Genomic DNA, 13,397 nt, shown 5'->3' with positions numbered 1-13,397 from the left:
ATATATGAAAAATAAACAAGATTTTTTTCTCCCTGCCCAGGCACAGTAAATATTGGGGTCATTCAAAAAGGGATTCACATGGCCTAAGATATGGGGTTTCTCCGCCCTTGGAGTATATTGTCATGGGATCCACTATAGACTCTGTTCATGATCCTTTATTCTCCCGGTGGTCCATTTGTGATGTTTGGGAGGCTTCTGGTAGATGGTATCATTTTTAATGGTGGAAAACTAAAATAGTTTCTTCTAAGATCAGGCACAAGAGAAGGATATCTACTGTTTCCACTTTTATTCAGTATAGTGTTAGAAGCCCTGGCTCCAGCAGTCAGGCAAGAGAAGACATTCAAAAGATCAAAATCTGAAAAGAAGTGGAATTATTACTATCTGCACATGGCATGATAATATACATAGAAGATCTTATAGAATCCACAAAAAGCTCCTATAAACAATAAGTCAATACAGCAAAGTATCTGGCTACAAAATAAATATACAAATATTGGTTTCATTCTTATATACAAAAAAAATGAATTAGAAGAGAAGGAATCTATCTCATTTAAAATAGAATCCCATACCATTAAGTATATAGGAATCAACAAAGTACACGCATATCTTCATGGATATACAAGGTGTGACAACCTTATTGCTAGTACTTATGAATTTTTCAGAAGAGTGGATGTTTGAATTTTAGAATACTCTAAAACAATATTGGTCTTTAAAGCATTTTAATCCTTTATTATTAATGCTCCCTAAAAACCATGATCTTTGTGCACCTTTTGGAGGGGAGGAAGTCCATGTCTAATGAAAGATTTTAGATATTCTTTGCAATGTAGAGCTTTTTCCTGAGGAGGGAAATATAGTCTGGATCTTACATATTTGCATAATTACTGCTAATTAATTATTGACATTCATTAAATAGGGAAGCGAAATTAAAAGTAGTGAATTAAGGAAGGAGAACTGACTTCTATGAAGAAAAGAACACTGATAGGGAAACTCACATTAACAAAGTGATGTGACAACATGGGATCAGAGTGGTGGCACTAGTGGTAAGGCATCTGCCTTGACTGCGGTCCAATCCCTCTGGTGTCCCACATGGCCCCCAAGCCAGGAGGTATTTCTGTGCTCATAGCCAGGAGTAACCCCTGAGTGTCACTGGGTGTGCCCCCCCAAGTGATGTAAACCCTATATTAATTGTATAATAGTAATTCCAACAGCTATAGGTTTTCAATTGAGATCATGGATGTGAGTTCTTGGGAGAATGAGTCTAGAATGGCTTCAGAATTATTGATTCACTTTGTTAGTAGTATCTTAGGCTTTCAAATGGCAACAGAGTCTGCTTGTATATTTTGGTTTTTGGGTCACGCTCGGCACGCTCAGGGGTTACTCCTGGCTCTATGCTCAGAAATCACTCCTGGCAGGCTTGGGGGGAACATATGGGATGCTGGGATTCGAACCACCATCCTTCTGCATGCAAGGCAATTGTCCTACCTTCATGCTATTTCTCCAGCCCTGTATATTGTGCTCGTAGGGTTTGTTTGGGATCTCATTGAAGGGCAGCCAATAGAGGGCAACTTCTTTCATAGAGGTCACCTTTCGGAGTTGTGGAGGCTCATCTGGCCTGAAGTCAGGTTTTGCTGAGCTTGTTGAGAGTAACCTGGTCTGATGTGCCTATGGTCTGCATTTATACCACTTCTCCTAGGTCTTCTTGTCTCCTTCACAGTGTCACTCAGACTCAAGGAACAGAGAGAGTGGGGTAACTGCTCTAGGGATAGGGTCCTAAAAATGGAGAGATTTTTGTGCTTGTTAAATTGAGTTTCATTTATTTAATTTTGTGTCACACTCAGTGATGCTTGGGGGCTTACCCCTGACTCTGCTCAGGGATCAGTCCTGGTAGGGCTCAGGGGACCATATAGGTGCTAGGGGTTAAAGCTGGGCTGGCTGCATGCAAGGCAAATGCTTTACCCTCTATATACTGTCCTTCTAACTCCATAGATGGGGTTTGAGTCTATGCTTTTCCTTTCTAGTTTTGTGACTTTATTGCTTTTTATGTTTCCTGTCTCTAAAATAGAACTATATTTATTTTTATGATATTGGTTATATTTGACAGGAAAATAAAATGAGAACATCTAGTATAACATAGATCATCTTGCTGTACCAGAACTCTTACTTAAGAATCACTTAATCCACTTTGGTCAAAATAAAAATTATTAATAAAAAAAAAGAGTTAAAACATTCTTGTAGGGCCCGGAGAGATAGCACAGCAGCGTTTGTCTTGCAAGCAGCCGATCCAGGACCTAAGGTGGTTGGTTCGAATCCCGGTGTCCCATATGGTCCCCTGTGCCTGCCAGGAGCTATTTCTGAGCAGACAGCCAGGAGTAACCCCTGAGCAACGCCGGGTGTGAAAAACAACAATAACAACAACAAAAACAACAACAACAAAAAAACACTCTTGTAATCTTTGACTTGATTAACAAGAATGCAGGTAATGTTAGAAGATATACTCACGAATCCTGGCCGTCTCTTCTGGGTTATGATGTGCTTCTACATAATGGAGGAAGCAGAACCAGATAAAGAACCTTTATCTGTCCTTTTCCCCACATTCTATGCCACCACGCCTTCCCTCTAAATAACTCAAAACACAGTAAATACTCATCCTGCCAGGGGAAATATTAGTCATATTTCTGTCTTTGCTGCTGCTATATGAACATTTTTTCCTTAATATAAGAGTGAATGCAATGAGATAATTATTGAAAGTAGATCATGAAAAGTACATTTGCTGATAGATTATTATTTTTATTTGCCTAAAAATGTTTTTCCTTGTTATTTCAATTAGTAATTTTTAATATACCAAACAGTCTTCTCATTTTTAGACTGACAGCCATCCAGTTCTTTGGCATAAAAGACATTATGGAATCTAGATTTTAGTATAAAATAATTATAATATTCTATTATAGTTATAGTGTATCATCTATGCTTTAAGATTAAACTCCAATCAAACATTTGTCTTAGAAATATATGGTATAGGTTAAAAAGCATTTACTTCTGATCATTGCTACTGTATATTGTTCTTTCAGAACCTCATTTTTCAGTTAAATTTTTTTCTCTTTGTTTTTATCCTTTTATTTTTTTTTTGTATATTTGGAATTTCAGAAATACAATGAATCTGGGCTATTCCCAACACCAGTGTCAATCTCCTTCGACCAATAATCCCAGAATGCATCCTGTACATTCCCCCCTTCCCTCCTGGCCTGCCAGTAAACCGTTTAACTTATTTAAGTTTAAATTGTTCAAGTTTAAGTTTTCTTTTTTCTTTTTAATTTTTTTTAGGAGCACACTCAAAAGTGCTCAGGAATTATTCCTGGCCCTGGATTTGGGTCATTCCTGATAGTGCTTGGGGGACTATATGGATATCAAAGATTAAACCCAGGTAGGCTGCATGCAAGGCAAATGCCCTTTATGCTGTGCTATCACTTTAGCCCCCTCAATTAAGATTTATTTATTAAGAGAATAATGTGATGGGGCTGGGGAGATAGTATAGCAGATAACCCAGTTTTATACCTGATATTCCCATATGATCCTCCAAGCTTTCCAGGAGTGAAGCCTGAGTGCAGAGTCAGAAATAAGCAATGCACTCTCAGCTATGATCCAAAACCAAATCAAAATAAAAATTTGGAGAGGGGCTGGAGAGATAGCTCAGCGGTAACGCATTTGCCTTGCATGCGACCAACCTGGGATGGACCCAGTTCCATTCCTGGCATCCCATATGGTCCCTCAAGCTTTCCAGGAGCGATTCTTGAGCACAGAGCCAGGAGTAAGCCCTGAACATCGCCCAGTGTGGCCCCCAAACCAATCAATCAATTAAGAAATAAATAAACTTAAAAATATTGAAGAGAAATTACCTGTAGGGTGATGAATGCCAGTACCTTTAGCTTGCTGGAAGTCATGGAGAGAAAGGAAGAATAGAAGAAATAGTTGAACTGGAAACCAGAGTTTGAGAAAAAAAATATGAGTAAATTAAAAAAGCGGTAAATGTTCTACTGGTATTTTGAAGAGCCCCCCCAAATACATCTTTCCATATCATTGTATCATGAAAATCATTTTCCCTATACATAGAAATATATTTCCTGCTGACTTTGTGTGTGTGAAAGTGTTTGCTTGATGTGTTGAAACCCAGAGCCTCATGCATGAAAGACAGGTATCTATCAGTGAGCCTAATCTTTGATCCCTTATGAAAATTTTGGTAGCAACTCTGAGGTACTTATTATTATTATTCTGAGGTAATTAATAATTAAGACTCAAATTATAAATAAACAGCTATATTCAAACTGTACAGTGAGAGGAGCATAGGTTTTCATTGCATTAAAATTAGAATTGCTTATTTTATTCTCCCATAATTTTTGAAGGATAGTGAAAGAAAAATTAAAATTGAGAAAATAGAACAATTCTTGGAGCACTGATGTGGTCTACAGATTCATGAGTGGCTCAAGGGAGGAAAACCAGAATTTCTCCTCCTTTGATCTTCAGAGTCTGTCTAATTGTAGGGCTCTCATTTCTAGTCCTTCTGAAGTTATGGAATTTGGGTTGGGTTTAAGAACTACAGACCCCAAATGTCTTCTATTTCAATCCAATGATCCAGACAGAGAAATGTTGCTAACCATCTGATTTCTGGCCTCTCTCCTGGGTGATTTGCTCAGAGTTAGAAAAAAAAAATCTCTCCTTCTGTTCTTTGCAGAATTTTAAATGATCTTATCATCTCTCTAGAGCTTATCCACAATTATCCCAAAACCCCCGGAGCAGGACCCTTCAGAGTATAGGAAACAATTAATGCTGGCTGTTGAAAGAGCTTAGGGGGTGGAAAAATAGTGCATGGTACTTAGAAAATCAGTAGATTAATTAGGATTCCCTGAGTTGTGAATCTCCCTGACCACTGTATTTGGGTTCTAGGAACACATACTATCACCTTGTTTTGTCATTGTTGTTCCTCAGGGACTGAATTTGCTCTCTGCCACTTTTGGATTTTGAAACTTTCCTTCCCTCTCAATGGTTATTGAAGAAACTGAAACATCATTGAGAGTGGCCAACTTGAAGATAAGAGGGTTCAGCTGTGAAATTTTAATAAACTCTCACTACTCTTAAGCATTTTCCTGTTTCTCTGAATTGATATTGTAGTTTTACAGTGGTTTATAGTCATAATTCAATGGGGTGAATGCTTTGCATAATTTTCTCATATGATTTTTATTATTTTTGAAGTAGGAACTACCCATTTCCCATACTAAATATATTGTAGTGTTCCTCCTTCTCCCTTACTACCATTGTCATCCAAATTTTAAAAGTATGTTTTATAAACATAAAATTTATAAATTTATAAATTATAAATTAAATCCTATTATTATAGGATTTATAAATTAAATCCTATTATTATAGAAATAATACTGATATTGCTGATGAAATAATGTATAACTCAGAAATCTTTCTCTAGTACTAACCTTTTTGTGTAAAATCTAAATAATATCCTTTTCTAGCATGTTTATATTTAGCCTCATAAACCCATAATATGAAATTAGAATTTTCAAGATTTACTTGTGATAAATGATTTACAAGACTGTTATTATGAGTTTGCTCTTTTCTTGCATCCTTACCAATACTGTTTTTATTCTAATCATTTTGATATATTCCATTCTCACTGATGTGAGATGATACATATTGTCATTTTTATTTACATTTCTCTGATGATCAAGTAATGATGAACACTTTTTTCATAAAAATAATTTTTATTTTGACCACAATGGATAATAAATCTTTCACAGTAATATTTTAGGTACATAGTGGCATTGAATTAGGGGCATTCCCACCAACACCAGTGTTGTCCTCCTTCCTCCCTTGTTCCCAGCATGCAACCCATTTCCCCTTTCTTTGCCCCCCAGGCTGCTAGTCTAAGTGATCCCCTCTGTGTCTAGCTGATTGTAGATTGGCTTTGGATTTAGTGTTTAAATCTGATCATTTTTTATTTCTACTCAATGTTCATACAACTATTAGGTCTTGGTATCCTTCATTATTTCTCCCTCAATTTGTGAGGCAGAACAAGATGGTTCAAGTTACGTGGTTCTGTTGAAAAGAAAAAAAAAAAAAGAAAAGGGGCAAAAATCAAACAAGCAAAAATAATGTGAGGAGTCCTTCCAGTGACTATACATCTCAATTTAAGAGAAGAACGGGAAAAAAGAAGAAAAACATAACAGCAATACAAAACAAAAACCTGAAAAGCACCACAGCAATAAGCATGACAGCAATAAAGACAACAATCAAACAATAACCATGGTCCCTAAATAAAAACAAAACAAAGCTCAAAAAAAAAAAAGAAAAAAAAACAAGCAACAGCAACAATAACAAGAAAAAAGATTAATTTGTGCTTCTATTTTTTTATTGTTGTTGCTTAGGCACAGTAAATATTGGGGAGACTAGAAAGGGAACTCCCTTGGCCTAAGAGATACAGTATAAACACTTTTTTCGTGTTTTTGTTTTGTTTTGTTTTTGTTTTTGTTTTTTGCATTCTGCATATCCTCTTTAGAAGTGAACCTAGAATAAACTATATTAAAATTTACATAAACCATAAAATAAATAATTAATTAAATAATTAAAATGTGAGAAAAATGTATATGAGAAGAATTGAATTTATTGGACTTAAATTATTCTATGAAAATATACTAACATAATGTGTACTCGAAGCAAGATAGACTCAGATCAATTGAATAGAATTGAGAGCCCAGAGATAAACCCTCAGATCTCTTAATGTGTGACACATTAGCTAGTTTCATAAAATAGAGTAAGGGAAATACTCAACAAATGATGCTGGGAATATTGGAGAGCCATGAACAAAAAATAAAGTTAGATCTATATTTGACACCACACAAAAGGATTAATTCAAAGTAGATCAAATCAAATTGTAGATTTTATGATTTAAAGACTACGGCCTGGAGATATAGTATAGTGGTTTAAGTACTTGCATTGCATGAAACCACATCAGGTTTGATTTGGTTGGATACTCCATATGATTTTAGAAGTCTTGCTAGGAGTGATCTCTGAGTGCAGATCTAGGTAATCCCTGAGAAATGTCACATGTAGCCCCGATACTCGCATCCCTGTCCCTAATCTGAAAACAAAGGGCTAAAACCCTTTTTTTTTTTTTTCCTTTTTGAGACACATCCAGTAGTTTCTAGATGTTACTCCTGGCTTTGCACTCAGGAATTACACCTGGCAGTTCATGGGAGATTATATGGAATGCCAGGGGTCAAATGGTAGCATTCAAGGCAAGTGCCCTTGACTTGGACTAACTTCCAAGATATACTAAGTAGACACAAAGCTCAATAACAACGAAAGCACCCCAATTTTCTCATTAAAATTTGGGATAGGAAATATATAGATGCATCTTCAGTGAAGACATATGCAATGACATATGAAAAAATATGCTCAATACTCTTACTATTAGGGGACTGAAACTCAATAGAACCAGGACACAATATCTCATACCAGGGAGAATGTCAGTTATCAAAAAGTGGAGAAACTAGAATTTGGCAGGCTTGATGACAAAGGATCCCTCTTTTACTGTTAGTGGAACTATAATTTGGAAAGCAAATAAAATTTCCTTTCAAAGTAGAAGAAAAACACCCAGGTAAACCAACAATAGCACTTCCTGGCATCTATACCCTAAATGCAGAGATATTAATTTGATAAGATGAATGCATACACTTAGTAAATAGCCAGAATAAAGAAACAACCTCAATGTCCAATGACAGATGATGGATACAGAAATTGAGATTATATAGAAACAAAGAAATACTTTGCATCTGGAAGGAAGATTAAATCTTGCATTTCTTCAATTTGGATTGAAATGGAAGGTACCATGGAAAGTGAAAAATGTCAGAAAGGGGACAAATACTGCCTGATGTCATTCCGGAAGTTATCAGGAGACAAAAGAAGGAAATAATCATTATCAAACAACAGCAAACACTTGGACTGTAAAGCTCAGATTATAAAGTAGTGGATGTTTTGAAGTGAGAGGTTAGATTAGAAAGAAGGGCATAAGAGGGATCATTGTACCCATGGGATAGGACTTGGTGGTAGTGAAATGGTTTTGTACCTCAAAGCTAAATGATGACACTATTGTGACCATATTAACTGAACAGAGTAAGAATAAATGTCTGCTGTCTTAAATTTGCCTTATACTTTGATTCTCAGCAACTTAAATTATTTTTTTAAATAATTTGTTTAAGCACTGTGGTTACAGAACAACTCAAATCATTCACAAACAAGAGCATGGCAGTAGAATGAAACTCTTTATTCTCATACTTAAAAAGATGTGGATATTTCCATTTGAATATGTAGCATTTGTTTGGAGTCCCATTGTTTAACATTGAAAATTTTTACCCAACAGTAATACAATTAGTATGGTAATAGTTACAGGGTTATTCATTTTTGTCCATGGATTATAGAAAAGCAACTATATATTTCTAACCAACATTTAAAAATGAAAGAATTTACTTAAGAGCAACAAGAAGGAAATGAGAGGATACATTTTCTACATACATTATAAAATTCATACTTTATTTCTTTTCATTTTTCCTTGTTTCGTTTTTTTTGGGGGGCATACCCAGAAGTGCTCAGGGGTTACTCCTCTCTCTATGCTCAGAAATTACTTCTGGAAGGCTCGGAGGACCATATGGTATGCCAGAGGTCCAACTCAGGTCAGCTATGTGCCTAGAAAACTCCCTGTTAGCTGTGCTATGCTCGCACTCCATAATTCATTCTTGTTTGTTGGTTTTTAAGCTCTAACCTGCGGTACTCAATGCTTCCTCTTTGCTCTGAGCTCAGGGATCTTGCTGGATGTTTAGTGCCATTTGGGGAGCTACGGATGGAACTAGGGTAGGCCAAATGCAAGCAGGAACCCTTTTCACTGTGCTGTTTATCTGGCTCCATAAGTTACTCTTGAGTACCTATTACTTTGTTTAACAATCTTTTCAAGGAATTCTTTACATCTTTGTTTCTTAAGGAAAAGATCAATGAGTTCAGCAATGGAGAGACAATATTAGTAAATATTTGCACTATGGCATCCACCAGGGGATTGGGTGTGGGCTGCAGATAGATGATGACCACAGGAGCGAGGTAACAGAGGACAGCGGCGAGGTGGGCACTGCAGGTGGAGAAGGCTTTCTTCCTGCCCTCTGCTGAGCGCATCCGCAAAATGGCAATTGCGATGCGCATGTAGCAGAGGCAAATGGTGCCCCAAAATGATAAAACCATGAAGCTAACTTCTGTGGAACCCACTGTCTGCACCAGTGAGGTATCATCACAGGCCAAGGGCAAGATAGCAGGGATGTCACAGAAGAAGAAATCTACCTGATTCGGGCCACAGTAGGTCAGGCTAAAAGTGAAAGCGGTCAGGATCGAGGCATGAACACAGCCCAGTGTCCAGGCTAAGGTGACCAAACCCACACAGACTCCTGGTCTTATGATGAGTGAATACCTGAGGGGGTAACAGATGGCCACAAAGCGATCATAGGACATAACAGCACATAGGCAAGCTTCAGCAGTCCCCAGTAAGTGATAGAAAAAGAGTTGAGTGGCACAGCCCTGGTAAGAAATGGCTCGACTTTGGCCAGAGAGATAGAACAACATCTTGGGACAGGTTACAGCTGGTAAAACTATGTCAAAAATAGCCAGGAGCCCCAAGAAGAAGTACATTGGTGTATGAAGGACAGAGGAGGAAATAATTGCTGTCAGAATGAGTAAGTTGCCAATCAGGGTGAAAAGGTAAATGAAGAAGAAGAGGAGAAAGAGCGCCATCTCCAATCCCTGGGTTTGAGGGATTCCCAGCAGGATGAACTCAGTCAGCTCTGTGTGGTTCCTCATGTTCCTGCAGGGCTGGGCTGGGTAGAGACAGAATTTATGAAAGTGGGAAGGTGAAGGTTGAGGAGACACAAGGACACATTGATTCAACTAGTTCTCATCCCTTATATTTGTATAAATATAAGATTGTAGGTAGTCTATTGAAGTCAATTACCAATAAGTAAGCAATCTGTGTTCATGTCTTACAATCCTCTTATTTCCTGAATGTGGACCTTAAGTGACTTGAAGTAATATTAATAGGGAATCATTGTTTTCTAATTGCTCTACTCATGTCTGCATGATATCACATGACATGTTGTTCACACACTGTCCTTCCCCCTCCCTTTCAAGGTGGTATATCTCTATTGATGTTGGATCGGGAGGTGCAGTGAATCTGGAAATCTGGCTGAAACAAATCATTTATCTTCATAGGAATAGAAACGTGTTAGAATAGAAATGAGGAGAATCTGATTTATGATGGTGAAATGAATCCACTAAAAAGAAGTAAATTAATAAGTAAAAGAAAATACTATTTGAGAAAAAAACATGACAGCACAGACACATGTTTCTCATTGAGATCATTCCTGTGAATTTCTGGGAAAATGAGAAATAAAAGTCTCCTCACAACTGAAAACAGTTGATTCACTTTGAAATTATTGTCTTAATCTCTCATATGTCTACAGAGATAGTTTTCTTGGTTTCCTAGTGTTTGGGGTCCTTTGGGGGTTCTTGTTGGAGTATAGCTAGTATTCATCTTTTCCCAGACTCCTTTTGTTTGATTTTGGGGGTTCAGGGACTCACCTGGCCAGTATGCTGAACTGCTGAGAAGTGGCCTGGCCTGAGGTGTCCAGAATTTGCATCAGTGCCTCTTCTCTACGCTTTGTGTGGGCTCCACACTGGGTCACTCAGAATTAGGAGAGAGAAAGTGTGGGGGCACTGCTCTATGAACAGTGGGTTTTGGTGCTAAAGAAAGGAGAGTCTTATCATATCAGTTATTTGATTGCAAGTGGAGAGTCTTGCTGCCTCATTTTCTAATTTCTCAATATTTCATTTTTTCTGTCTCAAAATGGGACTTATTGGACCTAAACGGTTTTTTTTATCACATTTTTAAAAAAATGTTTATTTTGATCATATTGGCTTACATATCTTTCACGGTAGTATTTTAGGTACATATTAACATTGAATCAGGGGAATACCCATCACCAAATTTGTCTTCCTTCCATCCCCGTTCCCTTCCTGCAACGCATATCCCCAACCATCACCCGCCGAACTGCTAGAGTAGGTGGTCCCCTCTTTGGTTTTTGAGTGTATTTGACAAAAAAGAAGCAGAGAGCAGCACAGGTCACATCTGCCATTTTACAGGTCCCAATGACTGTTATTTGTTCCTTTGGGTAAGGGTTAAAACACTGGGTTATCTCTGACTGAATAGTAGAAGAACTGTAGTTAGTAGGAATACTTCACAGTTTAGAGGGAGTTATTTGCAAAATACTTTTGTGGAAAAATCTTTCCTGGATTATGCAGAACAAAACCAATGAAACACATAATGAAAAACCATATTGTAGCTTTATTACCTGTTCCTACTTTCTTAATGTCAACACCCAGACCTCTAAACCATCCCCAAGCCAGTAAAAGATGAGTCAAAGTGGTCTACTGGGGAGAGTTGGTCGTTTTCATGTTTCTAATGCTGTATATCCCACATTTTCTCTTAAATTAGGAATTGAAAGCAGGGTATATGGAAAGTATGAAAAAAGCACAGGCATTTTTTAACAAGTATGCTCCTTAAAATTATAAATATTTAATTATTAAAATTAATATTTCTCACCATTTCTGGACTAGCTGCCAGTCAATTCCTAGTCATCAGACATTGTGGAATCTAGAATGGAAATTAAAGTAAAAAAAAAAGTTTCTCTCATTAAAGAAACCTATACATTCTGGTTGGTTCAAGATTCAGTTTGAATCCAAGGTCTCTCTGGAAAAGATGCAGCAGGTTGGAAAGAATTTGGACTTGACATGGAAGGATCCAGGTTGCAGTTCTGATTGTTGGAGACATGAGGAGACATGATTTCTACTCTTTCGGCTTCTGCTTATCATCTTTTCTGAGGAGTTAAGAAGTTTGTCCTGCCCACTGTGGCAAGTTTGTATCCAAAGGCTATATAATAACAATAATAATAATAATAATAATCAGGGAAATATACTACGTAAATATATTCATATTTTAATTGTCAGACTACCTTGTGTCTATTATCCATTAAGATAGGCACCACTTTAATTGTGTTCTTTGAAGAGTGGTATATTCTTAACATTGTGTTTAGCACATGCAATAATTTTTGTCTTATTAAGATAACATGTAACTGGCAGAATGGCTGTGATGATTAAATGAGATTTTGATGAAAGGCTGGAGAGAAACCACATGCTTTGTATAATGGTTCCTTCTCATAAAATTTGCAGTTGTCTTGTGACATATAATTTGTACTATAGGGATATCACTACAAATATCTTAAATCTGATGGGGGTCATGAGAGAGAAAGGGAAAGAAAGAATAAAGTGAGACTTAAAACCAAACAGAATATTTCATTTTAGTAAAGCAGAAGGAACATAGACTTCTCAAACAATCTTTCATTTCCTTTGAATGTATACCTGGTGTAGCTTATGGTTTACTTACGGCTTACTTACTTACAGTTACTTACTTACATGGATCATAACCAGCAGGATGCAGGGATCAAACCTCTGTTGTCTAACTGCAATGCCAGTTCCCTATTAATGATATGATTACAGCAGCCCCAAATACAGTCTTCAGAGATTGGGAAGAGGTCAGAAGAATGTCTCCCTATCTTTGTATCATAAAGGCCTTTCCCCCTTATGACATAGATATATTTTTTTCTCCATGTCAAAGAAATATCTAAAATGTGTTTGTATAACTTTGTGACACCTAAACTGAGATAGATACTAAATTAATAACAAGCAAAAGGTAAAATAAAAGATATCTGCTAGTTGTTTTCTATAGTAATAGGAGCAAAGACTTTTTTTATGTTGCATAGAACAAACAACATTTCTTGTCATTAAATACCTCCATCATCTCTGAAATATGAGACTCTAGAGTGAAGGGAAAAGAAAACAGGAAAAATAGAGCGATGCTTAGAGCACTTACATGCTCCACAGTTTCATGATTGGCTCAAGGAAGGAAAGCCAGTGTTTCCCGTCCATTCATCTTCAGATTCTTTTATGAAGTTGTGGGCCTCTCATCCCCAGCCCTTTGAGGCCATGGAATTTGGCTTGGGTTTAAGAAGTACAGACCCCAAATGTCTCCTGTTTCAACCCAGTGAAAGACACTAAGAGGGTGCTCATCATCTGATGTTTGTCCTCTCCTGGGTGACTTACACAGAGATGAAAAAAATATTTCTTCTTCTGATCATTGCAGGTTTTTAAATGATCTTATCATGTCTCTAGGGCTTATTGATAATTTATCCCAAGACTCAGGCAGCAGGAAACTTTGTAGTATAGGGAACAATTAAAGACTGCCAATT

The 13,397-nt window shown here is 37.0% G+C and overlaps 1 protein-coding gene across 1 annotated transcript; it reads right to left on the bottom strand.

Annotated features, from left to right (window-relative positions):
- Window positions 1-8,967: 8,967 nt before the first annotated feature.
- Window positions 8,968-9,897, bottom strand: LOC126015442 (olfactory receptor 148-like). The gene has a single exon (XM_049777967.1). The coding sequence runs from the start codon at window positions 9,895-9,897 to the stop codon at window positions 8,968-8,970; it is 930 nt and encodes a 309-aa protein (XP_049633924.1).
- Window positions 9,898-13,397: the final 3,500 nt, after the last annotated feature.

The sequence above is a fragment of the Suncus etruscus genome, chromosome 8 (genome assembly GCF_024139225.1).
Source record: "Suncus etruscus isolate mSunEtr1 chromosome 8, mSunEtr1.pri.cur, whole genome shotgun sequence".
In the NCBI taxonomy this organism is placed as follows: Eukaryota; Metazoa; Chordata; class Mammalia; order Eulipotyphla; family Soricidae; genus Suncus; species Suncus etruscus.
This window is presented reverse-complemented; position numbering and strand designations above follow the sequence as displayed.

Bases quoted from the DNA above. Each gene is read 5' to 3' on its own strand.
- LOC126015442 (XM_049777967.1), bottom strand. From the start codon at position 9,897: ATGAGGAACCACACAGAGCTGACTGAGTTCATCCTGCTGGGAATCCCT.